Source organism: Fusarium keratoplasticum, chromosome 12, assembly GCF_025433545.1.
Source record: "Fusarium keratoplasticum isolate Fu6.1 chromosome 12, whole genome shotgun sequence".
NCBI classification, from domain to species: domain Eukaryota; kingdom Fungi; phylum Ascomycota; class Sordariomycetes; order Hypocreales; family Nectriaceae; genus Fusarium; species Fusarium keratoplasticum.
In genome coordinates this window covers 2,348,972-2,374,137 of record NC_070540.1, presented here as the reverse complement: position 1 = coordinate 2,374,137, position 25,166 = coordinate 2,348,972, and the positions used below count along the sequence as shown (strand labels likewise).

Here is a 25,166-nt window from a genome sequence, read left to right as displayed (position 1 = left end):
GGTAGGCTGAGCCACTCCACGCCACAACTCCTCCATGCGCATACCTAATCTACCCCCATGCCAGGCTCTGTTACCTCTCGGCTTTATCGTGAAGGATCCGAAATAGCATTGGCTAAGCCCTATGTTATGAAGAATCCAGAATCTGACCATGTCATTGACTCCAAGCATGCGGAAACACCAACTGCTCCCAGTGGAGCCATACTCTCATGTTGCTAGAGCACTATCTGATGTAGCAGTTATCTTGGTGTGATCATGCTAATGCCTCATCGCATCCTGAGTGGCTGAAAGGAGGCACTGGCTCTAATTGGTCCAGACCCCTGTCGAGAACGCGATGGGAGCCTTCGCGCAAGGAAGGTGACATTCTTTGAAAGGCATAGAAAATGATCTCGATAGTAATTGGAATTTAAAGTGAAATATTGTCCAGTAATGAGAAGGGAGACAGCACGTGCTGGGATGGCCGTAGCAGGCATCGCGTCCGTGGTGATCGGATCTTCAGGGTAGATGGACTTGAGATGCAGCCTGGCTTTGGAAATGCATTTGCTTCCAGAAACACGCCGATAAGTGGCTCTACCTTGCGTTTTCTATTGCTCTCTAATAAGAAGAGAAAAAGCTTTCCTAGAAAATAGATTCAAGGACCACTCTTAAGGTGCATTTGACTTCTGTTTTGTTCTTTTTATCACTGCATTCACCCAAATCAATATCGTTTTCAACTCTCAGGCAGTACATGGCCAGATCATGTGATCCCGATAGAGCGCTATCAGCCAATGTGTGGAATTATGTGACTCTCTGTTAGTAGCTTATCCTCAGCCGTGGAGTGCCATGGCCGCGCTAACCGCAAGTGGATTAGAGCCCTGCCAGCCATTGCTGCTTGGCGGCTGACAACCTACGCTGATGGCTGCACGCGTTCTGACGCGTCGCGCGTCTGACGGCAGGATTAACCTTATTCCAGTTGCACCTAAAAATATCCTGCACCTTGCAGGGGTGACGTCATTCAATCTCAATGGTTCTCACAGAAGGATTATCACCACCTTTAGGGATCCATGTCGGCTGCTCGATACTTCACCCATAACAGGGGGTGGATATCAAGGTCTAGTTCGACATTGAAACTGAAGATCCGTAAAAATGGCAGAATAGGAAAGTGTACGAGTTAGAGATGATTCTGCAGCTAGCTGTTGGTCCGAGTGCAGGTGGTTAGATGCCGACTCAAGTGTCCCAGGGCTGTCCCTGATGCCCCCGCTACTCTAAACAACGATCTACCAATCTAAAACAGCCGGTGAGACATTTCCTTAGTATCCTGGTAGATCGGCGCTATGCATTATATATTTGCCTGGAAACAACCACGATTTACCTGGAACCAACGCAGTGGAGATGGCTGAACTATGGTGGAACTGTGCCCAAATAGCTGGCAATGGCTATATCGTGCCAGTTTTCAGATGACCTGAGTTATCAATCCTACTCAAGTTAACCTTGAGGTATGATAGGCTGTGCTTGAACCAGAGGATCAGAGTATGGTTACATTCCCAGGACCAAGGTCTCTGCGCCTTTTCTCAGCCTCCAAATTCCCATTCAATGTTGACAGAGGTCGCAATTCACCTACTTCTGCTTCGGTAATATCTGTGGTGTCGCTTCTATTTAAACGAGTTCTTCTTGAATATTGGGTTGCGAATGCCTATTCTTGTACTGTATCATACCTATTGGACTTAATAAGTTCCAGTTGTCGATCTAAGAGAAGCCCGGACCAATTACTTAATATGACAAGATGAAGGATTCGAGCTCATGTTGCTTGTCCCAGTAGTAGCATCCATCTGTCTATGTTGGCGCAGTCGAGGCTGATGAAGCACCAGGGAGGGTCCACCCAACGACCAACATCGACAACTCCCACAGCACGAGGGATTTCTCCGGGGATCCAATTGGATTCTCCTCCGCCGAAGAGAGTGAGGCCGAAAGTCAATTTTCACCCACTGAATCGCCTCCCTTGGTGATTGTGACGTTTCGTTTTGCTGAGCAAGTCCCGAATCATCGACCCATTGAGAACGCGTCGATGCTGGACGCACAAGTATAAGTAGTTGCGACGCCTCTACCTTCATGATTACAATACAACAATAACCCACAGAACAATTTCATCGCAGCAGCCAATATTTTCTTCCTATGGACACAATCACCATGTGTTTTCTCTCGGTACAACCTTCCTTGCCCTCGCCCCTACCGTGCTGGGTTAGAAGATCACCTTGTACGACCAAGAAAACTGTAACGACCATGGCGAAAACTTCAGCAACGTAAGTAGTTTAACCAACCTAACCGAGAGAAAGCAGTATTGACTCTTTTCTCAAGTACGTCGTCACCGGCGAGGGCGACATGGACTACTGTGTCGGACTCGCGGCTACGCCTGATGAGGTCTCCAGCAATGTCCACTGCTCGTACTTTACCGACAAGGGCAGAGTTGGGCCGCTGCCTTGCGATGGCCAATTCAGAGCGGCCCACTCTGTCAGGGTCTTCAGAGGCGAAGCAGAGTTCTACGAGCAGTTCGATCGGAGTGATCATCAGCCGATTTACCACAGGTGCTACGTGAGGCTTCAGAACATACCTGGAGCTGTCGGCGAAACAGGCTTCGTCCCTGAGAGCAGTGAGTGCCACAAAATATATGTCAAATACGACGGTGGAAAGATTGAAACTGAACTTGGTAGTTATAGAGTCTGGGAGTATGCGGGCAAAGATGGCCCCAAGTAGAGGGACTGGGGAGATGTTGGGAAGCCTGTGACGGCTAAGCTGACACTGGGCAGGGCTTATGGTTACCACCGAGCGTTTTTATTAAGATAGTCATGTCCCTTACACTGTATGATTGTTCATCTTTACTTTATTTCAACCCGATCTTGCCTTGAAAACCGTCATCGAACCGCTATTTGGTCACTTCCTCCACTCAAAGTTGCGGCCCGATGCATTCTTGCATGACCTAGACTAGAATAATATCTTGCCATTCAACGCCGTTTGCGACCACCTCCCCATTCATTGCTCCATGGACATAACCCTCACTAATGAGACAATACCGGTCCCTCCCTGATCTCACCCTCCGCAATACTAGGGGAGAAGGGCACCCAGACACTATCCATACTTCATCTCCAGTGGACATAGACTCTGAAGCATGTGCTAGGTGTCTCTCAGAAGTGAGGGCAATGCGCCGAAAGAACAAGGTGCCTCCGAGTAGCAACTCGAACACGGCGGCACTTGCGTGTCGGCCCTGCCTCCATGCTGCACTCTCCTCAGGGGGAAGCAAGTGCTCGGTTTCTGTTTCAGGGAGAAGGCCAACCCACCTACAGCAAGACTGTAGGAAACTGGTGCCGTAGATATGATGAGGGTATCTCTCAGCTAGATTGTCTAGACCAAGGTCCTTCCAAGATTGGATAAGCTCTGTCACCGCTTCTGCTCCGCCAGCTTCAAACACCCTGTGAAGCCTTTTGACCATGAGCATCAAGAGCATGTCCCGAAAGTTCTCGGACTGAGGGAGTTTAGCCGGGCGACTAGAAAAGTCATCGTCGTGAATGAGTGTTCGCCAGAAGGCCTCAAAGGAGGACTGGCCTGTCGGGGGGTAGACTTGACCCATGCGGGACAAGATCTTTATCCACCCCTCTAATTTTGCGTCCTTGATCTCGTCGGAAGACTCACCAATAAGTTCGACTGTACCAAGCGAGACTCCTTTCAGGTGAAGTGTTGCACCCCCCTCTCCCAGTGAAAGTCGATCTAGCATCTCTGTCATACATCCACCTGCGTTGACCTTTGCTACAGATTTGAACTTTGGACCGCAGAGGGGATGGCTATCAAGAATCGGTGAAAAGTCTGGACACCAAGAAGGCAACCCTTGGGTCTTGCGTCGAGATGGATCCTTGACCAAGGTAAGGAGCATCAGGGTGCCAGATGTTTCCAAGATTTCCCTTGCCACGGTTTGAAGAAGCTCTGCCGCGGTAATGTCGTAGTTTGGTCGCAGATGCTTCGGCATCTCAACGCCCTGGGCATTGGCCATGTGCTGAAGAATCCCCCACAGTCCGTATACGACGTCCCGCTGATCCATAGCACGAAACCCAACGGTCCATAGAAGAAGTTTCAGTAGGATAAGGCCAGCGCTACCGCCCTTTCCTGGACGGTTGATCAACTGGTCATCTTCGATGCCAGCCGAAAAGTCTATCAGCGGCAGGACATCAAGCCAGTTGCTTCTTCCCCCCCTGCACCATTCCCGGAGGAGTTGAATCCTTTCCGCTTGGTAGATATGCACTTCATCCAGGGGATCAACACTGTTATCGCCACGGGCGATGCTAACTAGAATAGTGACCGCGATAGACAAGCCAGTCAGGTGTAGGAAGGTAGCCGTGGCTCCGATTTTGTCGTATGAGAGGATTCCGTCGCCGTAAAAGACGCCGACTTCCTTTGCAAGAGCCACCTCTTGAATGACCCAAACTCTGGAGAACCAGTAGCTTTCAAATAAAGTGACAAGGCCATCCGCCTCGTCCAAGGCGAATGGCTCCATGCCGTAGTTGCGCTTCATATCTCCCAAGCTCAGGCTCAAGTCGTACCTCTGGTTTGAGATGATGCGTTTAGCCTCGCGCATGGCGAGCTCGCCCACCCGATCTGCAATCTCCAGTCCAAGTTGAAGCTTGGCAGATGGCTTCCCCAGCCAAATGAGCACAGTGCTCGCTCCGTTGTAGATTCTATCCATGGCCGAAACTTGAGGTTGGCGCTCGGCCGTGTTGCTTTGGTTGATGCACAAGGCGTCGATCCATACTAGCTTTCGTGGGCAATATTGGCAAAGATGCAGCAGGGCGTCGTAGAGATTGGTCTTGACATGAAATGGTTCTCCATTCAGAAGGATTGGCCAGTCATCTGACTGTACGAACCCCGGGGCATTTCTCCTTGGCGGCCCCCAGGTATATGAGAGAGCATTGTAGCTAGGGGTCGTGGCGTCCGAGATCTGGTAGGTTGTCAAGGTGACGCTTGGAATCTGAGGCTCGTTCCTGTTGTTTTCGACACCAGAAACCATTTCAACAGTAGCGAGTCGGAATGAGGTGTCATTCAGCGTGCTTGTGTAGGCGGACATCGCTAACGGTGTGCTAGGAGGATACGGACGAGGAAAGATAACCGTGATGAGACTGAGGTATAAAAATCAAGATAATGGAGGAGCCTCAGGCCCACTATTTGAGCTGGAATAATGCGCCCATCTTGCAGATCGAGATCAGTCCAGACTGGTTAGCGTAAACTGTAGGGGGCCTTGCATCCAGGTTCATTGTCAGATTTCACCAATGAAAAGCTTCAACCCAAGGCATCTATAGAGCGACAAACAACCGGGCAATTAGAGCGTTACATCTTCGAGAGTGGTCATAGGTGATTTATTTCTTATATGCTCCAACATGGCAACCTTCGATACCTGCTATGTAGGTGGCAGCCCATCCTCCACAAGGTCACATATAATTTGCCCAACACCCAACAACACAGTGATAATGGGTGAGCCGTCAGATTCAAAATGCTGGGTGCGATCGCAACGAGCGATTCGGTAATTGCACCTTTTCTATATATAAACTATGCAAATGCTTCTAAGTTACGGATGGATAATGGCATGGCCATGATCCAGACCACATTGTGCATGCGCTACCACCGTAACAAGAAATCATCCTGGATTACAAATAGAATCGGTGCAAGTAGGTGATGACAAGACAGATGACGTGGCTACGAGACACCTTGCGGCAAATCTTACAACATGTAGTTGCAGATATATCGTCGGCGACTCCGCGACTATCGCTAAACAAGATTTGCGCCAATAAGGTTCCTGTGAGTTGGGCTTTACAACTCGATGGCTTAGCGAGAGCGAGGAGAAATGGGTGGCGCATGGCTTGTTAGCGCGTCGCTTTCGCGTGGAGTCATTTCGCAAACGTATGGTATGCCGGAGGAATAAAGACGCCGATTAAACGAGTGATACGCAGACTTTTCCGATTGGGCTCGGAAATATGCGTTTGGCTGTGGCTGGAAAACGTTGGCTTTTAGGCGCTTTGTGGCTGGATAGTGACGCTGAAGCCTTTCCTAACTGGGTAACCCTTTCAACATGTGCGAGTCCGAGTGCGAGAAGGACGCGAATGGTGACGATGATATAATCATTCAAGATGAGTGAACAATACTTGCAAATAAATCTTATATATTGATCTGCCGAGCCGTTCTCAATCGTCCATACTATCTTGCAGCACAACAACTTCAATCACCCACTCAAGCCAAGAAAATGCACGCAAGCGACTTCAAAGTCATCGTCGTCGGCGGCGGTCCTGTTGGGCTCACAGCTGCCCACGCCCTTACCCAAGCCAACATTGACTGCATCGTACTGGAAAGCCGACCAAGCGCCATCATTGATGCTGGTGCCAACCTTGTAATGATGCCGATGGGACTACAGGCCCTCGGTCAACTCGGTCTACTCGACGCCCTTGAAAGGGTCAGCACTCCTCTTGGTCAAACCGAACGCCAAGATCACCAAGGCCAAGATATCGGAGATGTAAGATGGTTCAATTACTTCAAGAAACAGTAAGTTCCACATTGCCAAAGACCAGGCCATCGCTAATCATCCTCAGCTTTGGTACATCGCCTCGGGTTCTGAGCCGCCATGACCTCACCCGAGTTCTCTACGAATCCCTTCCTTCCAAGACGCAAAACAACATCATCACTGGCAAGAAAGTTGAAGATGTTATCCCACATGAAGATGGGGTTGAAGTAACCTGCACCGACGGCAGCTCCTACAAGGGCTCCATTGTTATTGGTGCAGACGGTGCCCACAGTCTCGTCCGGGAACGAATGCGCACGCTGGCCTTGGAAGCCAACGCAACCGGGGTGAATGACGAAAACCCATTCTTGACAACCTACCGAGGGTTCTGGCTTCGAATCCCTACGTCACATACCGGCCTGCAAGCCGGAATCACCTCTGAGACACATGGTCCTGGTGCCACCACTCAGCTGTTTTCTGGTCCCGACACAACCGTCATGGGCTTGTACGAGAGGCTGGAGAGCCCGACACGAAGCCGAGCGCGATACACCGAAGAGGATCAATTCGCGTTGGTCGAGCGTTGGGGCCATCTCCCTCTTGCGCCTGGAGGGAAACTCACCTTGAAAGAGGCGTTCTCTCGTCGCACCCAATCAGGGCTCGTCAACTTGGAGGAAGGTGTCGTGAAGGATTGGAGTTGGGATGGACGTATTGTGCTTGCCGGAGATGCCGCTCATAAGTTCACCCCCAGCACTGGAGCAGGCTGCAACAACGGCATCGTTGATGTTATTGTCCTGGTGAATGAGCTCCATCGGGCTGTTGAGGAAACAAGAGCCGATGGCTATGCAGGCTCACCGGAGAGGGCTCAACTGGCAAATGCCTTCAATAAATACCAATCTTTACGATTGGAAGCAGTCACTGCTGCTTGCTCAGGCTCAGGCCAGGTCACCGCGAGTGCCACTTGGCAAACCGCAGTGCACAAATTCATCGACAAACACGTCCTGGCAAGCCACTCCATGCAAAGCTTCTTTTTTAACCAGGGGGCAAAGAGGATGGCTCAGGTTCCAAGGATGGACTTTATCAAGGATGCGGGTTGTTTGAAGGGAAACTGAGCACAAGAGACGACGGTTGGATATCTTAGATCCCATTAGAATTGCTTTGAGATAGAATTGTATGATAGATTGAACGAAACCTCCTCATGACCCCTTTTGGTCCACTTGACAGCTGTCACATCCTTCCTACCGACTCTAAACCAGGCAACCCGGAGGAAACTGGTCCGTCTGATGCAACTCTTACACCCCATTAGGATCGACGCGACACCATGGACTATATGTTTGCGAAGACTCCTGCTCGTGGAAAATACTGCTCCCTGCTGTATAACCATGTCACTGAAGTTTCCAATGTGGGTTGCAGCGTGACGTTTAGTTACGGCCCGAGTTTTCCCTCCAATGGCGTCGCCGGGCTTGCTTCAACCTCCTTGCGTCAAGGATGGTCTGAAACAACATGCCAATGATTCGAGGCATTATTATTCAAGGAGAAAAGGATTATCGAATAAAGTTGTTTCATACTAGGCTACAGGTCGGCTTTATTTTGAGCCCTCAAGGGTCTGGCTTTGTATTTAGGAGCAACGACTGCCTTCGAAAATTCGAAGAAGGACACACTAAGACATTGTCTTGGCACCTTCTTGTCTACTATACTTACAACATGCAACTTCTAAGCCTTCTTTTCGTCGCTGCGCTGGCCGTTGCGTCCCCTGGTCCATCCTTGTACGCCAGGGCTGCGGCCACTGATGCATGCAATGTTGGTTACTGCACACAGAATGGCGGGTATGTTCTCTTACCGCATCTTCCTCCCACAAGGACTCTTCAATAACTAACGGTCTGTAGAACAACTGGAGGAGCTGGTGGCAAGCAAGTGACAGTCAAGAGCCTCAGCGAACTGACTGCCGCGGCTAGCGCTGCTGGTGCTGCCGTCATCTTTGTCGAGGGCAGCATCTCGGGAGCTGCCAAGGTTCAAGTCACATCAGACAAATCCATCATCGGAAAGACTGGCAGCTGTATGTCTTCCTGGCGTATAATCCACTTCACGTCTGCTAACCGTCTCTAGCTCTTACCGGCGTTGGCCTCACCATCAATGGACAGAAGAACGTCATCGTTCGCAACATGAAGATTTCCAAGGTCGAGGCCGACTACGGTGATGCCATTACGATCCAGAAGTCTACCAATGTCTGGGTCGACCACTGTGATCTTTCTGCTACTAGATCTGGCGACAAGGACTTCTATGATGGTCTTGTTGACCTCTCGCATGCTGCTGACTGGGTGACCATCTCATTCACCTACCTCCATGACCATGTAAGTCAAAGATTTGGCAGCCATGGAACGATTGTCCAAGATTACTGATATAATATCCTCTCAGTCCAAGGGATCGCTGGTCGGACACTCCGACAAGAACGCAGCTGAGGACACTGGCAAGCTCCACGTGACCTACGCCAACAACCACTTCTACAACGTTCGCAGCCGTGGACCTCTTCTCCGATTCGGCACCGCCCACATCTTCAAGTCAGTACTTCGCTCTTCTTCTACTGTCATCCGGGAACTAACACAATGCACAGCCAATACTACGACACCATGGATACCGGCCTGAACAGCCGCATGGGTGCCCAAGCGCTCATCCAGTCATCTGTTTTCACGAATGTTGGAAAGAAGGCCATTTTCAGTGAGTCGAGCTCGGAAATCGGTTATGTCGTTGCGGAGGATGTTGTTCTCGGCGGTGAGAGCCAGAACACGGCCAGCAAGGGAACTTTGACCTCTGTTCCCTACAAGTTTACCCTCCTTGGCTCGGGCAAGGTGGCTTCGACCGTCCCAGGTGAGGCTGGCCAGAAGCTCAGCTTCTGATTGGACCCAGTAGTCTCTCATAGGCAGGACGAGCACATCACTTTCTAGTATACAATTGAATGACTCCTGTACATATGAAACCTCAGCTTGGCACTACCTCTGGAGCCATAAAAATCGCGCTGTCTCTACTAGGGCGTGAATCAACTACCATGAAGCTCCTCTAAAGGAAAGCAAGGCTGTTTTTTGCCCAGGTTTGCATGGCCAAGTTCCGTCGGGTATGTGTTAAGATTACGAATGATAGAAAGGGAGACATGTTGTGGGAAATAAAGCATTGGAGAATTTCCACGGACTTTAACATAATCTCCGACTCGATTCTCCATGTTAGCTAAAAGAGAATTAATAATGACGAGAAGTACGCAATTGTCGGGCATTTGCTGGCCCATGAACAAGCCGAGGACCCAGCGCCGGCCAAATTGGCCGCTGTCTCCACCACCAGTCACGAGATAATTGCCTTGTCTCGGCCAAATTGGCCTATAATGAGGGAAGCTTTTCCTGAAGCAAAGAAATTAATGTGCATTCCTATTTGTAATACCGGATTCTTCTAGTTGATCCTTCAGTTCCGGCCAAAATGTCCTTAGACAGCACTGCTCACAAGTATAAGTAGGAATCAGGCCCGGAGAAGAGGTAGAGCATCCAACTCACGTTCAAAACATCAATCAACGTTCTTCAACATCTATCATCGAATATCTACACGATTTTCAACATGTCTTCTCCCGCCTCACTCCCTCTTGTTCTCGTCACCGGTGCCAGCCAGGGCATCGGACGTGCCGTTGCTCAAGCCCTCGCCGGCAAGCACAACTATCACGTTCTTCTTGGAGTTCGGAACCCACAGTCTGGTGAGACTGTGGCGGCTCCTCTCCGCGATGCTGGTCACCAGGCTTCGGTTGTGCAGCTTGACCTGACCTCTCCGACATCAATTGAGGCGACTATCAAATATATCCAAACGCGATTCGGATACCTTGACGTTCTCATTAACAATGCTGGCATCCTTATCGATCATCATGAGGGTCAAACCACTTGGGACCTCTTCACCAAGACATTCACGACCAACGTTATCGGTACAGCCACCTTGACCGAAGGCTTGGTCCCGCTTCTTCGGAAAGCCAAGGCTGGGCCTCCTCGGGTTGTTTTCGTTAGCAGCGTCATGGGAAGCCTGGAACGATCCACAGACAAGACAACGCCCTACTATCCCATCGACTACAAGGCCTACGACGCGAGCAAGGCGGCTGTCAACATGCTCACCCTGAACTATGCGCGAATCTTGGATGACGCTGGAGGAAAGGTCAACTGTGTCTGCCCCGGTTATGTCAAGACAGCTCTGACCGATTTCAACGAGTACGGTCATAGCCCTGAAGTCGGAGCAGAACGCATCGTCGAGTTGGCTACCCTGGGTGAAGACGGACCAACTAGGACATACAGCGACCGAAACGGTCCTCTTCCCTGGTAAACTGCGTGTGTATAGACAAGAAGGATCATGGTATAGCTGGCTAGGAGTGATCTAGACAAGACAGGGATAGAAGATATACGCAACTTAGTTAGATAGGAATGTAAGCTTGGTTCAAAGTAGCCATGGGTGTCATGGAGATAGCTTAACTCCGATGCAATGCGGCACGTGACTCCCGGTCGACGCGAAATGTCGCGATGCCGCCACTGTGTACAAGCCCGGAAGCTTTTCTATCCCAAAGGCACTGTATTGTTGACTGAGATTACCTCAAATAGTCTAACACAACGTGTGACTCGACATGGAATTGCAGACCGAGCTTCTATTCATCAAGAACTGTCCTCTTTGCGAGAAGGTCTACAGACAAGGTGTGTTCCTACCTCTAGGTTCCCAGTCGCATCCTTTTCCCAGGTCCCTGACTAAGATTCCGCAGAGCACTCGTATAACCGCCATATAAAGTACTGCCAACGTGCTCAGACCAGACGCAAAGGCCGTCCGAGATCCTGTCTCTCCTGCAGCAAGGCCAAAGCCAAGTGCACCTTTGGTCAGCCATGTTCCCGCTGTGGGAAGAAGGATCTGGCATGCATTTACGACCAACCAAGTCGACACCAAGTCAACACTGAAGTTCTCTGGACTGGGAATGGGAACAATCAACAGGTTTCAGAGATCATCCTGGCATCCTCTCATGACTTCGGGTCATCTTTCGACCTGGATGCTTTCACATTAGACCCGAATCTCGCAGAGTACTCTGTCTCAAGCCTACCAGTGTCTGACACAACCATTTCAGCCCAGAGATCGGTCCAAGAAGACCTCCAATACCAAGAAGGCAACTCACAGACACAAGTTACCGTTAAATCGCTCAGCGCCAAAGCAGACCTCACCCGCTTGCCTTACCAACGCGAAGCCTCACACCATGCTGCAAAGCTAGTCTTGCAGACCCTCTATGCGTTTCCCCAAATGATGCTTCGTCGAAAGACGTTTCCGCCTTTCATACACCCCCAATGGCACGAGCCCTGCCTTCCGGAGGCACTGGCGAATTGCATGAGCATTGCTCAGCTTTTCGCGGCAAGGACGCCGGAGACCAGAGCGTTTCTCTGGCGAACTATCAACACCGAGGAACAGCGCTTCCGAGAAAATGTAAGAAAATCAGTCCCCACCGGGTAGATAAACTAACTCAAGGTTCCATAGTACATGAGTTTCTCGGCTCGCGAGATACAGATGGCTGTCCAGTCGCTAATGATCTATATGATAATGGCTATTATTGATCAGGACGAACAGACCAAACAGCGTGGCACAAGACTGCTTGACACAGTTGAAGTGAGTTGAACCACGTCAGTTTTGGGGATGCCTAGCTAACAATTGGCTAGACTCTCAGTTCTCGGTTCCTTACCTTTGTTGGAAGTTATTCCCAGACTGAGCGAGCAGAACCAAGCCTAACATGGGAAGATTGGATCTTTGCTGAATCACGGAGACGGTAAGAACTCACCATTCCCACCAAGACACTCCATGCTGACAAATGGACTATCCAGCATGTCATCTCTTTGGATAGTTATAAGCGCCGTCATATTCATCGACAACAATATCCCCTGCAGAGGATGTGGTCCCCTCGAACACTTGCCTCTTCTCTCAAGCAAGATGCTTTGGGAAGCACAAACTCGCGAGGAATGGCAATTGGAAAAGACATTGTATGATGTCAGCAACCCAGTTATGACACTTGGTGCTCTTGTCAAGGCTAAAAGAAACCCGGAAGATCCACTGCATGCACAAGAATTGCAGTGCTGGGAAGCGGGCACTGATAAACTGGCAATCATGCTTGACATTGCTACGCAGTTTGTTTGGGCACGGTAGTTCTGACATGTCATTGATGCATGTCTTAACCTACTTTAGACCTGCATGCAGTGATAAGAATCGCCCCTCTTCATGATCGGTCTACTGGAAGGTTACTGTGCTTCTTGTCCTCCCTCTGTAAGCAGGATTTTCTCCCTCAGCACCTATCATCGCAAGAATCAAGCTCTTTACGAATGGCATATTCACATGCAGAAGCTCGATAGACTGGAGGCTTGCGTAGTAGAGACACTTGGACACAGAATGTGACACTAGAGGGCGCAACTAGCAAGCCACTGAATGGTTGAACCCTAGAAGACGACCCTGGCATTAAGAATACCTCAGGGGAGAAGAATGTGGCTTCGATAGGTTTTAAGTTCCTGCCAGAATCGGAATGTCGTAGATATGGAGGCTTATTGCACCATTCGGATTGGTCGGAGTCCTTTCAACCAAGAAGGACAAAATCACAGTTGCCCGAAGGGTCCCAGCCATATTTTCAGGGTTCAGACCTAGTCCGTTGAGCATCGGCGAAGGAATGCCTAGCTGGGCAGAAAAATCCCCGCGCAGACCGCGGGAAAATGCACCTTAAAGTGCTCTACGCGGGTTCGAGCGTCGCATTAACGGCCCTAGTATCCTAACCTGGAAGGTCTCACAATGACCGGGGTTGGTCGGGGTAGCAATGGACTATCGGAGAACCAAAAGAACCTCGGCTAGTGTGAAAGCCAAGAGACGCAGGGGTTTAAACGGCGTTTACAAGGCTGGAACACTTTGAGCCCTTTATCACCAAGGTCGAATTAGGCAAGAGCTTCGCGGGGTTTGGGCTATCCGTAAGTCCGGCTTTCGAGCTGCCCCTTCAAGACAATCCACGTGAGGTTAAGCGCTGGAAGTTATTGTGAGGAGAATGGGCTAGCTGCGTCACTGTAACCCTTAGATAGCGCACGAGGGCTCAGATCATGCGCAGTTCTATATCTGGCCGATTGATGAGCTCGTGCAGATGGTCACAGCGTATCAGGACGCATAGAGGACGACCTTGCATCCGTAAGAGGTAGCTCAGTCACTAAGGTTCTGAATAAAGATTCCACTAGTGCCCCTGATTGACATCATGTGCCGTAGAATATTCAAAGTATTCCGATTAGGTTATTACTCCGCGAATAGGTCCACTCTCGTCAATCTCAACTATGGCCCGTCCCGATGTTACGTGCTCGTACCATCCTTGCCTCTGAACCAGACCTTCCCATCTTGTCATAGCGCACGATGTGCCTGGATTATGACGTGCTGTTCCATGTCGGGAAATATTGACCTAGCCGTAAAGATAAGATGGCTACTTGAGATGGCTACTTGACACCATCGTGGGATAGTTCCCGCCTGATCAGATGATTCCACCATGAATGCTACCACTGTGGTTCTGACTATGATCAAAAGTTCCTCGCTATATTATGAGAAACAAGAAGGTGATATCCAATTGGCATGGGGTTTCTTGGATAGGAAGCGGTGTCGTGAGAAAAAGCATCGGCTATAGTTGAGGCTATTTCTAAGCAAAGAGTTTATGTGTATATAAACGGCCACCGTTCTCTTCAAGCAGCCCATGACGACTTGGAGCTTCAGACTCTACAGCAAGTCAGACATCATCTACCTGACTCGGCATCAAAGAGCCCCTCTCTCTGTCAAGCATCCTTGGTTACCTATCTCAAGCAATGCGCTCAGTCGATTCTCTCCTCCTGCTGGGCCTCGCCGGCCTGGCATCTCAAGCCAACGCCCATCCTGCCAAGAGACAGCCCAATTCCTCACCTCTGAGCAAGAGAGGTGTTGACTTGGATGCTTTCCGCTTGCCAGAGCTGGCCAAGTATGTTCCTCAAGACGAAGTCCCCGACATCTCCAACGCCAGAGTTGCTCCGTCCTCCGATTACACCAAGACTGCCGAGGAGTTTGTCAAGTCGGTGGTCGGGAAGGCCACCTTCCGTCTGGTTTCCGACCATTACGTTGGAACCAATGGCGTGGCCCATGTTCGGTTCAAGCAGACTGTCAATGACATTGATGTTGACAACGCCGACTTCAACGTGAACGTGAGTTATCTCACAAAATCTCTAAAATTGGCTGTGCTAACTTGAAATCCAGATTGGCGCCGATGGAAAGGTGTTCTCCTACGGAAACAGCTTCTACACCGGCAAGCTCCCAGGCCCCTTGGTCAAGAGGGATGCCTCGGACCCTGTCACTGCCCTTCAGAGCACTGTCGAGGTTCTTGACCTCCCTGTTGATGCCTCTGACGCCAAGGCTCAGCCCAAGGGTGATGAGCATTACTCTTTCACTGATACTTCTGGCACTGTTCAGAAGCCTGAGGCTAAGCTGGTCTATCTCATTGACGGCGAGAAGAATCTGAAGCTCACTTGGCGTGTTGAGACTGATGTCTTGGACAACTGGCTCCTGACATACGTCGACGCCGACAAGACTGAGAAGATCGTTGGTGTTGTCGACTATGTTGCCGATCTTGCAACCTACGAGGTCTAGTAAGTTTCTGTTGAAGCTCTCACTGTTTGACTCAATACTGACCGGTGTCTCTTCACGTACAGCCCCTGGGGTGTTAATGATCCCTCAAAGGGCTCTCGAAGCGTTGTTGAGGACCCTTGGAACATCGGGACATCCGAGTTCACCTGGCTGTCTGACGGTTCGGCAAACTACACGACGACTCGAGGCAACAATGCTATTGCCCACGTGAACCCCTCTGGAGGCAGTGCATACCTCAACAACTACCGCCCAGACAGCAAGAGCCTCGAGTTTGAGTATGACTTTTCCACTTCTCAGACTGACCCAGTCTCTTACCGTGATGCCTCAATCACGCAGCTGTTTTACACAGCCAACAAGTATCACGATCTTCTGCACCTTCTGGGCTTCAACGAGGCTGCCGGAAACTTTGAAGTCAACAACAATGGCCAGGGCGGTCGTGGTAACGATTTCGTCATTCTGAACTCTCAGGATGGCAGCGGTACTAACAATGCCAACTTTGCCACACCTGCAGATGGATCACCTGGCCGAATGAGGATGTACCTCTGGACTTATAGTACCCCTAGACGTGACTCGAGCTTTGACGCTGGAGTCGTCATCCATGAGTACACACATGGCCGTGAGTAACCATCCACTGATTTTCACTAATACGTATACTTATCTACTATAGTCTCCAACCGTCTCACTGGCGGACCTGCCAACTCTGCCTGCCTTTCTGGTTCCGAATCAGGCGGTATGGGCGAGGGCTGGAGCGACTTCATGGCTACCGCAGTTCATCTGGGCGCTCGAGACACCCGATCTACAAACCATGTCATGGGTGACTGGGTGTACAACAACGCCAAGGGTATCCGAGCGTATCCTTACAGCACCAGCTTGACCACCAACCCATACACCTACCGCAGTGTCAACACGCTCTCTGGAGTTCATGCCATTGGAACTTACTGGGCAACTGCCCTGTACGAGGTTCTCTGGAACTTGATTGACAAGCACGGCAAAAATGATGCCGATATTCCTACATTTGACTCCAACGGTGTCCCCACCGATGGAAAGTACCTGGCCATGAAGCTGGTAGTCGACGGCATGGCCCTGTAAGTTTTTCCCCAACTACGCAGCGAACGTATTCTGACCGTTGTAATCAGTCAACCCTGCAACCCCAACATGGTCCAGGCTCGAGATGCCATTCTCGACGCTGATGTGGCCCTCACTGGTGGTGACAACCAGTGCGAGCTTTGGACGGGCTTTGCGAAGAGAGGGCTGGGCACTGGTGCTAGATATAGCAGCACCAGCCGAACCGAGAGCTTCGACTTGCCCTCTGGCGTGTGCTGAGAGGCTATCGTGAGTTTGAGTGAGGTTGGCAGTTAGTTGGGCCAGATTGAGATGTTTCTACTTCGACTGTTGAGAGTTTTCTCTTTCATCACGGGGTTTTTGTCCACTATCCTTACCAGATGAGGTTGTCAAGCTTGTGGAGGATTTCAAGTAGTTATATATTCACCTCCTTTTGCAAATCAACTTTGGAGTCCTATCCACACGCCATTCTCAACCGAGACATGCGACATTATCCATTCTTGATTCATTAATCCTCCGAGACGTAATGTCTAGGAATGAACAAACTCCGAGAACCTTGACCGCTATGCCTAAAGCAGTCAATACACCACTGCGCTGATCCCTGCAGCCTGGTCTCGGCGCCGGGTATTGGGATCTAAATCGCGAGTATAATACGACCATCAGCTGCCCAACCTTCAACCCCAAGTCTGTCCATTCCTTCATTCAATAGTCTCTCATCTACTGATGGTAGTAAATATGAGCAAAATTCTTCTATCCAAGACATACACCATACGAGCCGTCACCCGAGATCCGTCGTCCTCCCGAGCAAGAGACCTTGCATCCCAAGGTATTGAAGTTGTTTCCGGCGATCCTTCGAACAAGACGTCTCTTGATGGAGTCTTCAGGGGGGCTCACACCGTCTTCGCCATGACGACTTCCAACTATGATGGCGAAGCTCACAAAGAGATCCAATACGGCAAGGATCTTGTCGACGCAGCAATCGCACGAGGCATACAGTACTACATATGGAGTACCCTTCCTTCGCCGAATGTTATTTCTAGCCGTAAGTACACTAAAGTCACTGGCTTCGACGACAAGTTCGCCGTGGAAGAATATATCCGAAGCAAACCATCACTGAAGAGCGCATTTTACTCTCCTGGATCCTTCATGCAGACCTATGCCACCATCATGCAACCCCAGCCCAGCTGATACAAAGGACGGATCGTATGTCATCGCTCGCCGCCTCAGACCGTCTACCAAACTCCCGTTGGTTGACATTGCCGGAGATACCGGAAAGTTTGTGGCAGCGATCCTTGCCCAACCGGACAATTTCCAAGGTAAAACATTCTCGGGTGCGACGAGGCTATACTCGATGGAGGAACAGGCTGCAATCATCAGCGCCGCAACAGGCAAAGATGTCAAGTACGTCGAGGTATCGCAGGACATTTACAGGTCTTTCTTGCCCCCAGCGGCGCAAGATGAGTTGCTTCAGATGATGCTCTACCAGCAAGAGTTTGGGCATTACGGGCCTCAAACCGAAGCTGAAGTCGCCTGGTCTGTTGAGAATGCAAGAGGGAGCCCTACAAGCTTCGAAGAATTCCTGAGCAAACATCCCCTCACGCTGGAATAGAGCCAAGCCTGTCTCTGAATGCATGTCTCGGATCATGGAAGGGCGAAAAGGCCGAGACAATGGTGCCAAGCAGTTACCTAGAAGCAGTTAGTCAGCATGTGCCAGCGGGAAGTTACATTCTGGGAAAATGTCAGAGACCCCTCTTTGCAATCTTTGCCTTATCTGATGCCACCCCACTCTACTCGACTCGCGCTCACCGACTCGACACTATTTTATTATATGGACTACCCAGCAACCGCTACGCGCCATGGGCACGTCCAGTGAGGATAGCACCACCAGTTCCAGCGAGGACTCCAACTCTTCCATTCATTTCCTCCCTGTCGTGACTCTCCGCTCCAACAGCCGCCGCGATGTTGAGCTTCTGCGCTCTAGCGCCAGGTCACACTTGGCCAGGACCATGCACCGCCAGAACAAGTTCAAGACGGGCAAGGCTAAGGCTGCCGAGGATCCCAATAAGAGCCTAGATCGACCGACTCTCAAGGAAGGCGAGGATATCGTCAACCAGCGGAAGCTGGTGCGATACTACCAAGTGCCCGACAAGATGGTCGACGATCACACCAAGATGCTGCTGCACTATTGCCGAACCTGCTTCTGGCCAGGATTTGGCATGGGTTCAGCGACCTTTCATATTCCCCCCTTTGCCTTCAGTTATAGCAACCTCGTCGCTCAGGGCCCGACCTTGTACCACGCCCTCCTCTGGCAAGCAGCCGTCAACCTCAACTTCAACCGATGCTCGAGGGTCACGGACATCGGCAGCATCAAACACTACCAGCAAGCCCTGGGCCATATTCACCGAGAGGTCGCGAAACCCATTTCGGAGATTGGAGAAACAACCCTGTACGCTATTCTCAGCCTGGTTGGGCCCGAATTCGGCATCAGCCAGCAAAATCGACGAGCCTCGATGGCCTTTGACCCACCTCTTTCCAAGCTGGCTTGGATCCATGCATTCAGCAGGCACCCTCTGACAGCAGTGCATGCAGATGCTCTGTATTATCTGGTTGACCTGAAAGGCGGCATCGACAAGCTGCCGACACCAGGCTTCCGAGCTGACCTAAACACCATGGATCTTATTCGATCATCGCAGCAGCTGAAGAGACCCCATTTCCCCGTTTCCAATGTATTTGATTCAATAAAGGGAGAGCATAACAGAGAGGTGTTTTTCGGCCATGCTTGCGACTTTCAGGCTGTCGCCTCTAAGCGTTCCCCGGTAGAGATTGATCGCCTGGCTCAGCTCGGACTGCCTCAAGAGATGCTAGAAGTCATGCTCGATATGCATGTCTGGGCTAGTATCTTGGAAAAGTACCAGTGCCGACAATTGTCCAATCCTGACCTGTCACTCATGGGATCCCACCGAGACCTCATCCAGCATCGACTTCTTAGCACACTTCCAGAGTATGACAAGTTTGGTTCCACAATGGCTATTGAATGGATTGAAGATGCAGGGCCTGGGTCTCAGATTAACCTTGGCGAGCTTGTTCAGACAGGGTTACTGATCTTTGCCATCGGGGTTACATTTCCCATCACTTACGATCACGCATTCCAAGTCACTGGCCAACGCCTAAAACACCAGCTGCAACGTGAGGCCCACCTCCTCATGGGTCTAGGCCTGCACGATCTCGTCCTGTGGCTTGGCATGCTTGTTGCTATGTGCGCTGAGCAAGTGGGTGACGATGAACTCGGTACTTGGTGTACGGGATTCTTGTGCCACGTTGAGCGTGTGCGATGCAGGGGGCCTCTTTCTGGTGGTGTCAATGCTTCCAGACCCTGGCACGAAGTCAGGGATCATTCTTTGGCTCCATTTCTGTGGTCCAGTGTGGCGTGTGATGTTGCAGGGGAGTCGATATGGGGGCAAGTCCAGGGGTTGTTGAGCAGGCCAGTTGGAAGGAACACGGCTTTTATGTAGGCAGCTAACGTTACACAAGTGAAGGTAAGGCTTGGATGTTAAATACCTGTTGGTCCATGCGTACATACTCGAGCTCCAAGCCCTGTGATCCATACCCAGTCTCGACACCTACACCTACCAAGGCACCTAGTATGAGATGCTACCTACAGATCTTGCCATGGCATGGCCTTTACCCACATGACTAGCAGCTAAGACACTCCATACCAAAACGATCATCTTCACTCATCAATGACGACTTGACTGGGGTAGAGAGCGAGGAACAGTCAGGCATGTTCAGACTAGACCATTTCGGGATATTACACTAGTGGGACAACATGTTGTCGCCTGCATGAGTTGGTCTCCACGCCCAGTCTTTGATAAGTGACTTACCAAGCGATGAAACAACTTCTTCACGAGTTCTTCGAGTTATTCTTCCTTTTTCGGATTTACCGCAGGTGCCGAGCCTTATCCCCTTTCTTCGCGTCGCGAATCCTGACCTTCCGGACGTTTCCTCTCTTGTCTCCGCTTCGCGCTCAACCTCGAGCTCGAGATCGAGATTGATATCCAGTGTGTTCGTAAAGCCTGACAGAGCATAGTGGGATCTTTTCGATTATTTGAGAGTCAAATTTTGCTTCGCATTAATAAACAGCCCGAGCTAGCCAGGCCCAAGTCGAGGCAACTGATTTTGTATAAATAGCCGTCATAGACTCGTAGCTTGCAATTCTAAACAGCATACTCCTTTCACTGAACCTCCTTTGCTCCTGTTCTGAGCTCTGAAGCCATCAATTTGTTGATTCATCATGTCTCTGAACGAAAAAGTCATTCTCATTACGGGCGGCTCCAAAGGCATCGGCAAAGCCATTGCTGAGCAGGCAGCCGCCCAGGGAGCCAAGGTTGTCATCAACTATGCCAGCGATAACACTGCTGCGAACGACCTCGTCGAGAAGATTGGTTCTGAAAAGGCCCTTGCTGTCCAGGCAGATGTCTCGAGCGTCACTGAAATCGAGAAGCTGGTCAAGAAAGCAGTCGATAGATTCGGCAAGATTGATGTGCTGATTCCCAACGCTGCCGCTGCTCCCATGAACGATCTTGAAAGCACAACAGAACAGGAATTCGATCAGTCGTTCAACATGAATGTCAAAGGACCTTACTTTCTTGTTCAGGTGAGTCCTTGATCCATCCCAAAGCTGGCCTTGGCCGTGCGCTTGCTAATAACCTCTAGAAAGCCGTCCCGCATATGCCGCGAGACGGGCGAGTGATCCTGGTTTCCAGTGGTGTTCTGCACCAGTCCCAGGTCGCGCCCCGTTATCTACTTTACGCTTCCACCAAGGGTTCCATTGAGCAAATGACACGGATTTTGGCCAAGGATCTTGGTGCCAAGTACGGAATCACAGTCAACGCCATTGCCCCGGGTCCTACTGCGACTGAAATGTTCTTCAAGGGCAAATCGCAGGAACTTATTGACAGCATCGCCAATTTTAGCCCCTTGGGTCGTCTTGGTAGACCGGAGGAGATTGCGGGTTTGGCGATATTCCTCGCTGGGCCAAACAGCTCGTGGGTTTCTGGGCAGGTCATTGGGGCCAACGGAGGGTCATTTGTCTAGATAGAAGAACAAACGAGGCAAGGATTTATGTTCGCCAAAGGCGCTTGTCATACGTCTCGTCGGTATTGTCCAGCGAGTGGCTCATTCACAGAGACAAAATGCGTTTCTTTCCTCTATGACCACTCATCTCAAGTGGAACTAGGCCCTAAAACCATGCAAGCCATGGCATAGGTAACGATTTTCTCCGTTGATTCTTGATCGAAGAGTGGGACGAGGCCAGAATCAAGCATGCATTAACCTTGTATGTGCTGTAACCAGAACCGTCAGCGCTAAAGCACAGCCAAAGTAGCACAATCTCCATTACCCATAGTGTACTGTCCTAATAGAGACAAGTCACTGAGGCAAAAAATCGAAGGTTACAGTCGATATGCTAGATATTGCAACCCTAACAGCCTTTGAGTACATAAATAGAGGAGAGGGCGCATGACCACTGCAGATATTGTTTCTCCACAAGCCAGCAAGATTCATCATGTCGACTACCATGAATATCAATAACGAGGACGCAAAGTGGCAGCTTGCTGAAGTTTCCAGCCCTCATCTTCTCAATCCTGTTTCTGTCTATGTTGCCAAGAACATCCCGTATACCTCAAATCCAAACCGCTTCCAAAACGTCACCATCTATGCTCCACGCTTTATCAAGTCCTTAGTCGGCATTGGCGAAGCCATCACGACTCTCCCTTCCATATCTTCCGCTTCCAAGGGTCCCCAATGGCTCGTCCATATTCATGGCGGCGCCTGGAGAGATCCTTTCCTGGACTCCTCATCCATCGAAGCAGCAGTGGCTCATGCGTTTTCATCTGACGATTCGGATGTGCCTATCTCAGCAATTGTCTCCATCAGCTATACCCTCTCCCCGTTTCCTACGCATCCCACTTTGCCTTATGATCCTAAGAAGGGGTATTAACTAGATGCGTCTCGCGGCGCAAGGCATCCGGGACACATCAGGGATGTTCTTCAAGCTTTCACTCTACTTTGCTCACTCGGACTGGAAGATGACTCGTACATTTTATCGGGCCATAGCGCTGGTGCTTGCCTTGCATTCCAGGCGGCTTTGTTTGACGCGCAACACTGGGGTCCCGAGTTCGAAGACATACCTCCGCTCCCACGTCCTGCGGCCGTACTTGGCTTGAACGGTCTATACGACATCCCAGATCTTGTCAGTGGTCTGGGCGACTCGCACCAACATCTTCAGGAAGTCTACAAGATTCTACTAGTACAGGCTTTTGGAGAGGACCAAACTACATGGCCAGCGGCAAGTCCGGCAAGGTTCGATGTCAAGACGCTGAATAAAAGGGATGAGGAAGAGAGGGTTGCCCGTCTCGTTCTCCTTGATCAAAGTCCCGAGGATCAACTGGTGCCGATCGCCCAAGCAGACAAGATGGAGCGGCATTTGAAGGAAGTCCAAGGAATCAAAGTGGTCAGAGGCCACCGCTGCCAAGGCAGACATGCTGCTCCTTGGGAAGAGGGTTACATGATTTGGCAGAGCGTTCTAGATGTCCTGGGCATGCTAGACAGTGAGGGCTGAGTAGGGCCATCTTCATGCAGTCCCGCAAGTCAACATATTCTGATACGTCTTAATGACACCATTGAATGCCGTGAACTTCATGCGATGGAGACTAGGCCCGTGGCAAGTGAGGCTATACCGAAGATCCTGTCCATGAGGCGGCTGTGCGCTGCAGTCAGACACTCCGCCACAGTGGGGGCCAAATGAGAGGCCCTAGAGGCCTCATTAGGCACCCACTCATAAAGAATAAAGAGAAGCAAAAGTGCAAAAAGTTCTCGCAAATTATATACACGTGAAATCTTTCTTGGCACTTCCCAGCCATGACTTCTTACACTTACAAACCGGTGACTACGTCCCAGATCCGCCTCGTCACCGTCACTCAGCCTGTCCAAGACGGTCCACTCGAGGCGAGCCTTGAGCATGTCGAGCTGAACCCCGAGGACCCTATCAAATACACGGCGCTTTCGTATTGCTGGGGAGATCCTAGCAATCTGGTCAAATTACCGTGCGATGAAGGAGTTCTCAGCATCACTCCCTCGTTGTATGAGGCGCTTGGCGAGATCATCAAGTTCAGCCCCCACAAGGCCTTGTGGATTGATCAAATATGCATCAATCAAGATGACTTGGAAGAAAAGGCGGAGCAAGTCTCCAAAATGAACATGATTTATGACAGTAAGTCCAACACCACGCCTCCGCACTGAGCACACCATACTCACTTTACGCAGAGGCCGAAACAGTCCTTGCATGGCTGGGACCAGCTATTGCGTCCACTCCTTTGGCCTTTGACTTTGTCAAAAAAGTGGGCGACATTGCCCTCCCCAAGGCTACAGACATGTTTCGATGGGACGCATACGCCGACGACGGAGAGCACGAGAAGACAAAGCTTGAGCGAGTGGAGAAGTTCACCCAAGAACAGTCTCTCGAGTTGGGCATCCCTTTCGACGATGAGACCTCATGGGACGCCTTTTCTGAATTCTTTGACCGACCCTGGTTCCAACGCATGTGGACTGTACAAGAAATCATCCAAGCTCGCAAAGCCATTGTCGTCTGTGGACCGTACAGCCTTCCTTGGGAGCACCTCAGCGCAGCAGCTAGGTGGTTCTGCCACAAAGCCAAAGCCATCCACGATAGGAACAGCCGCAAGGTGGATGGCATGTGCCTCGTCACCCAGATGGTTGCAATCCCATGGCGTTCCAAATCGGGCAGTGAATACATGCCTCAGCTCTTTGGCCAGAAGACGCGGCCTACATGCAAATGGGCGTTACGGGATCTTCTTGAACGTCTGCGACCTCGTCAAGCCACGGATCCTCGAGACAAAGTATTTGCCCTAGTTGGTATTAGTGAAGAGGATCGCCGCTTCTGGGGCGACAAGGGCGTGCGCATTGACTACTCACTCTCTGTCGAAGAGGTTTATGCCCAGGCAACCGAGGAGATCATCAAGTCAGAGTTCATGGATGGTCTGGACACCATATGGTCTGCCCGACAGCGGAGTGAAGTACCAGGATGGCCAAGCTGGGTCCCCGATTGGAGAAATGAGACTGGTTATGGCTGTACTTGGGGAATCGGTCAACCGTTCAAGGCAACCGAGGGTGACAAGGGCAAACACACCTTTATTCCCACAGAGGAACCCCTAACTCTGGCGGTTCAGGGGAAAATCATAGGCCGCGTCACATACAGAAGCCAGTACCGCCATTTCGGAGAGCTTTTCCAAAACAGTCGACTTCGAGAGGTGTACAACGATTGTATGGACCGGCTCAAGTCATATCCAACTGGAGAGGAAGTCGAAACAGCATTCGGCCTTACGCTCATTGGTGGTCTCCCATTGACCAAGACGTTGCAGCGCAAGAACATCACAACGGAGACGTACACGGAAAAGTACATGAGCTTTTACGACGTGACGCAAATGTCAAGGGAGACGCCGGAACAGGATGCTGCCCGCAACGAAATATTACAAACATTCTACAAGCTCGGGTTCGACTTGAGCTGGATTCAAGAAGTCATGGACGCTTACTGTGAGCGAAGATTCTTTGTCACTGACAGCGGCCACATGGGACTAGGTCATCACGAAATGTTGGAAGGGGATCTGATTGTGGCTGTTGTTGGTCTTAGGTGGCCTTGCGTGCTAAGGCCGAAGAGTGAGAACCATGATGAAGGTTTCGAGTTCATCGGGTAAGTTTAATTATATGCTCAGTTGTATCCGTCCGGTATCAAGCAAAGCTAACGGGTGTATCTAGGGAGGCGTATTGCCATGGTTTGATGAATGGAGAAGCGATTCAAGAGCTCCCCAAGGACGAAGAGGACCAGCACATTGGGCAGCTTATGCTTCTCAAGTAAAAATGCCGA

At 50.6% G+C, this 25,166-nt stretch overlaps 11 protein-coding genes across 11 annotated transcripts; 10 read left to right on the top strand and 1 right to left on the bottom strand.

Moving 5' to 3' along the window:
• Positions 1–2,950: 2,950 nt before the first annotated feature.
• NCS57_01440300 (HET domain-containing protein) lies at positions 2,951–5,083 on the bottom strand (the record flags this gene model as incomplete). Its single annotated transcript, XM_053064007.1, has 1 exon — positions 2,951–5,083. One exon carries the CDS (start codon positions 5,081–5,083, stop codon positions 2,951–2,953), a length of 2,133 nt encoding a protein of 710 aa, XP_052907340.1.
• Positions 5,084–6,253: 1,170 nt separating this feature from the next.
• Positions 6,254–7,614, top strand: NCS57_01440200 (FAD-binding-3 domain-containing protein; the record flags this gene model as incomplete). Its single annotated transcript, XM_053064006.1, has 2 exons — positions 6,254–6,549; positions 6,597–7,614. The coding sequence occupies 2 exons, from the start codon at positions 6,254–6,256 to the stop codon at positions 7,612–7,614; spliced, it is 1,314 nt and encodes a 437-aa protein (XP_052907339.1).
• Positions 7,615–8,206: 592 nt separating this feature from the next.
• On the top strand, positions 8,207–9,396 carry NCS57_01440100 (Amb-all domain-containing protein; the record flags this gene model as incomplete). Its single annotated transcript, XM_053064005.1, has 5 exons — positions 8,207–8,328; positions 8,389–8,558; positions 8,609–8,853; positions 8,918–9,060; positions 9,114–9,396. 5 exons carry the CDS (start codon positions 8,207–8,209, stop codon positions 9,394–9,396), a joined length of 963 nt encoding a protein of 320 aa, XP_052907338.1.
• Positions 9,397–10,099: 703 nt separating this feature from the next.
• Positions 10,100–10,843, top strand: NCS57_01440000 (uncharacterized protein; the record flags this gene model as incomplete). Its single annotated transcript, XM_053064004.1, has 1 exon — positions 10,100–10,843. The coding sequence occupies one exon, from the start codon at positions 10,100–10,102 to the stop codon at positions 10,841–10,843; it is 744 nt and encodes a 247-aa protein (XP_052907337.1).
• Positions 10,844–11,138: 295 nt separating this feature from the next.
• On the top strand, positions 11,139–12,685 carry NCS57_01439900 (Zn(2)-C6 fungal-type domain-containing protein; the record flags this gene model as incomplete). The annotated part of the gene is made up of 5 exons (XM_053064003.1): positions 11,139–11,205; positions 11,271–11,974; positions 12,026–12,154; positions 12,205–12,311; positions 12,367–12,685. 5 exons carry the CDS (start codon positions 11,139–11,141, stop codon positions 12,683–12,685), a joined length of 1,326 nt encoding a protein of 441 aa, XP_052907336.1.
• A 1,670-nt stretch (positions 12,686–14,355) lies between these two features.
• Positions 14,356–16,486, top strand: NCS57_01439800 (Extracellular metalloproteinase MEP; the record flags this gene model as incomplete). Its single annotated transcript, XM_053064002.1, has 5 exons — positions 14,356–14,724; positions 14,777–15,165; positions 15,229–15,779; positions 15,831–16,248; positions 16,300–16,486. The coding sequence occupies 5 exons, from the start codon at positions 14,356–14,358 to the stop codon at positions 16,484–16,486; spliced, it is 1,914 nt and encodes a 637-aa protein (XP_052907335.1).
• Positions 16,487–16,960: 474 nt separating this feature from the next.
• On the top strand, positions 16,961–17,834 carry NCS57_01439700 (NmrA domain-containing protein; the record flags this gene model as incomplete). Its single annotated transcript, XM_053064001.1, has 2 exons — positions 16,961–17,301; positions 17,378–17,834. 2 exons carry the CDS (start codon positions 16,961–16,963, stop codon positions 17,832–17,834), a joined length of 798 nt encoding a protein of 265 aa, XP_052907334.1.
• Positions 17,835–18,063: 229 nt separating this feature from the next.
• NCS57_01439600 (uncharacterized protein) lies at positions 18,064–19,737 on the top strand (the record flags this gene model as incomplete). The annotated part of the gene is made up of 1 exon (XM_053064000.1): positions 18,064–19,737. The coding sequence occupies exon 1, from the start codon at positions 18,082–18,084 to the stop codon at positions 19,735–19,737; it is 1,656 nt and encodes a 551-aa protein (XP_052907333.1). The 5' UTR covers positions 18,064–18,081.
• Positions 19,738–20,516: 779 nt separating this feature from the next.
• Positions 20,517–21,319, top strand: NCS57_01439500 (uncharacterized protein; the record flags this gene model as incomplete). The annotated part of the gene is made up of 2 exons (XM_053063999.1): positions 20,517–20,879; positions 20,939–21,319. 2 exons carry the CDS (start codon positions 20,517–20,519, stop codon positions 21,317–21,319), a joined length of 744 nt encoding a protein of 247 aa, XP_052907332.1.
• A 469-nt stretch (positions 21,320–21,788) lies between these two features.
• Positions 21,789–22,844, top strand: NCS57_01439400 (Kynurenine formamidase; the record flags this gene model as incomplete). The annotated part of the gene is made up of 2 exons (XM_053063998.1): positions 21,789–22,216; positions 22,265–22,844. The coding sequence occupies 2 exons, from the start codon at positions 21,789–21,791 to the stop codon at positions 22,842–22,844; spliced, it is 1,008 nt and encodes a 335-aa protein (XP_052907331.1).
• Positions 22,845–23,128: 284 nt separating this feature from the next.
• On the top strand, positions 23,129–25,157 carry NCS57_01439300 (HET domain-containing protein; the record flags this gene model as incomplete). Its single annotated transcript, XM_053063997.1, has 3 exons — positions 23,129–23,495; positions 23,549–24,992; positions 25,058–25,157. Exons 1-3 carry the CDS (start codon positions 23,144–23,146, stop codon positions 25,155–25,157), a joined length of 1,896 nt encoding a protein of 631 aa, XP_052907330.1. The 5' UTR covers positions 23,129–23,143.
• Positions 25,158–25,166: the final 9 nt, after the last annotated feature.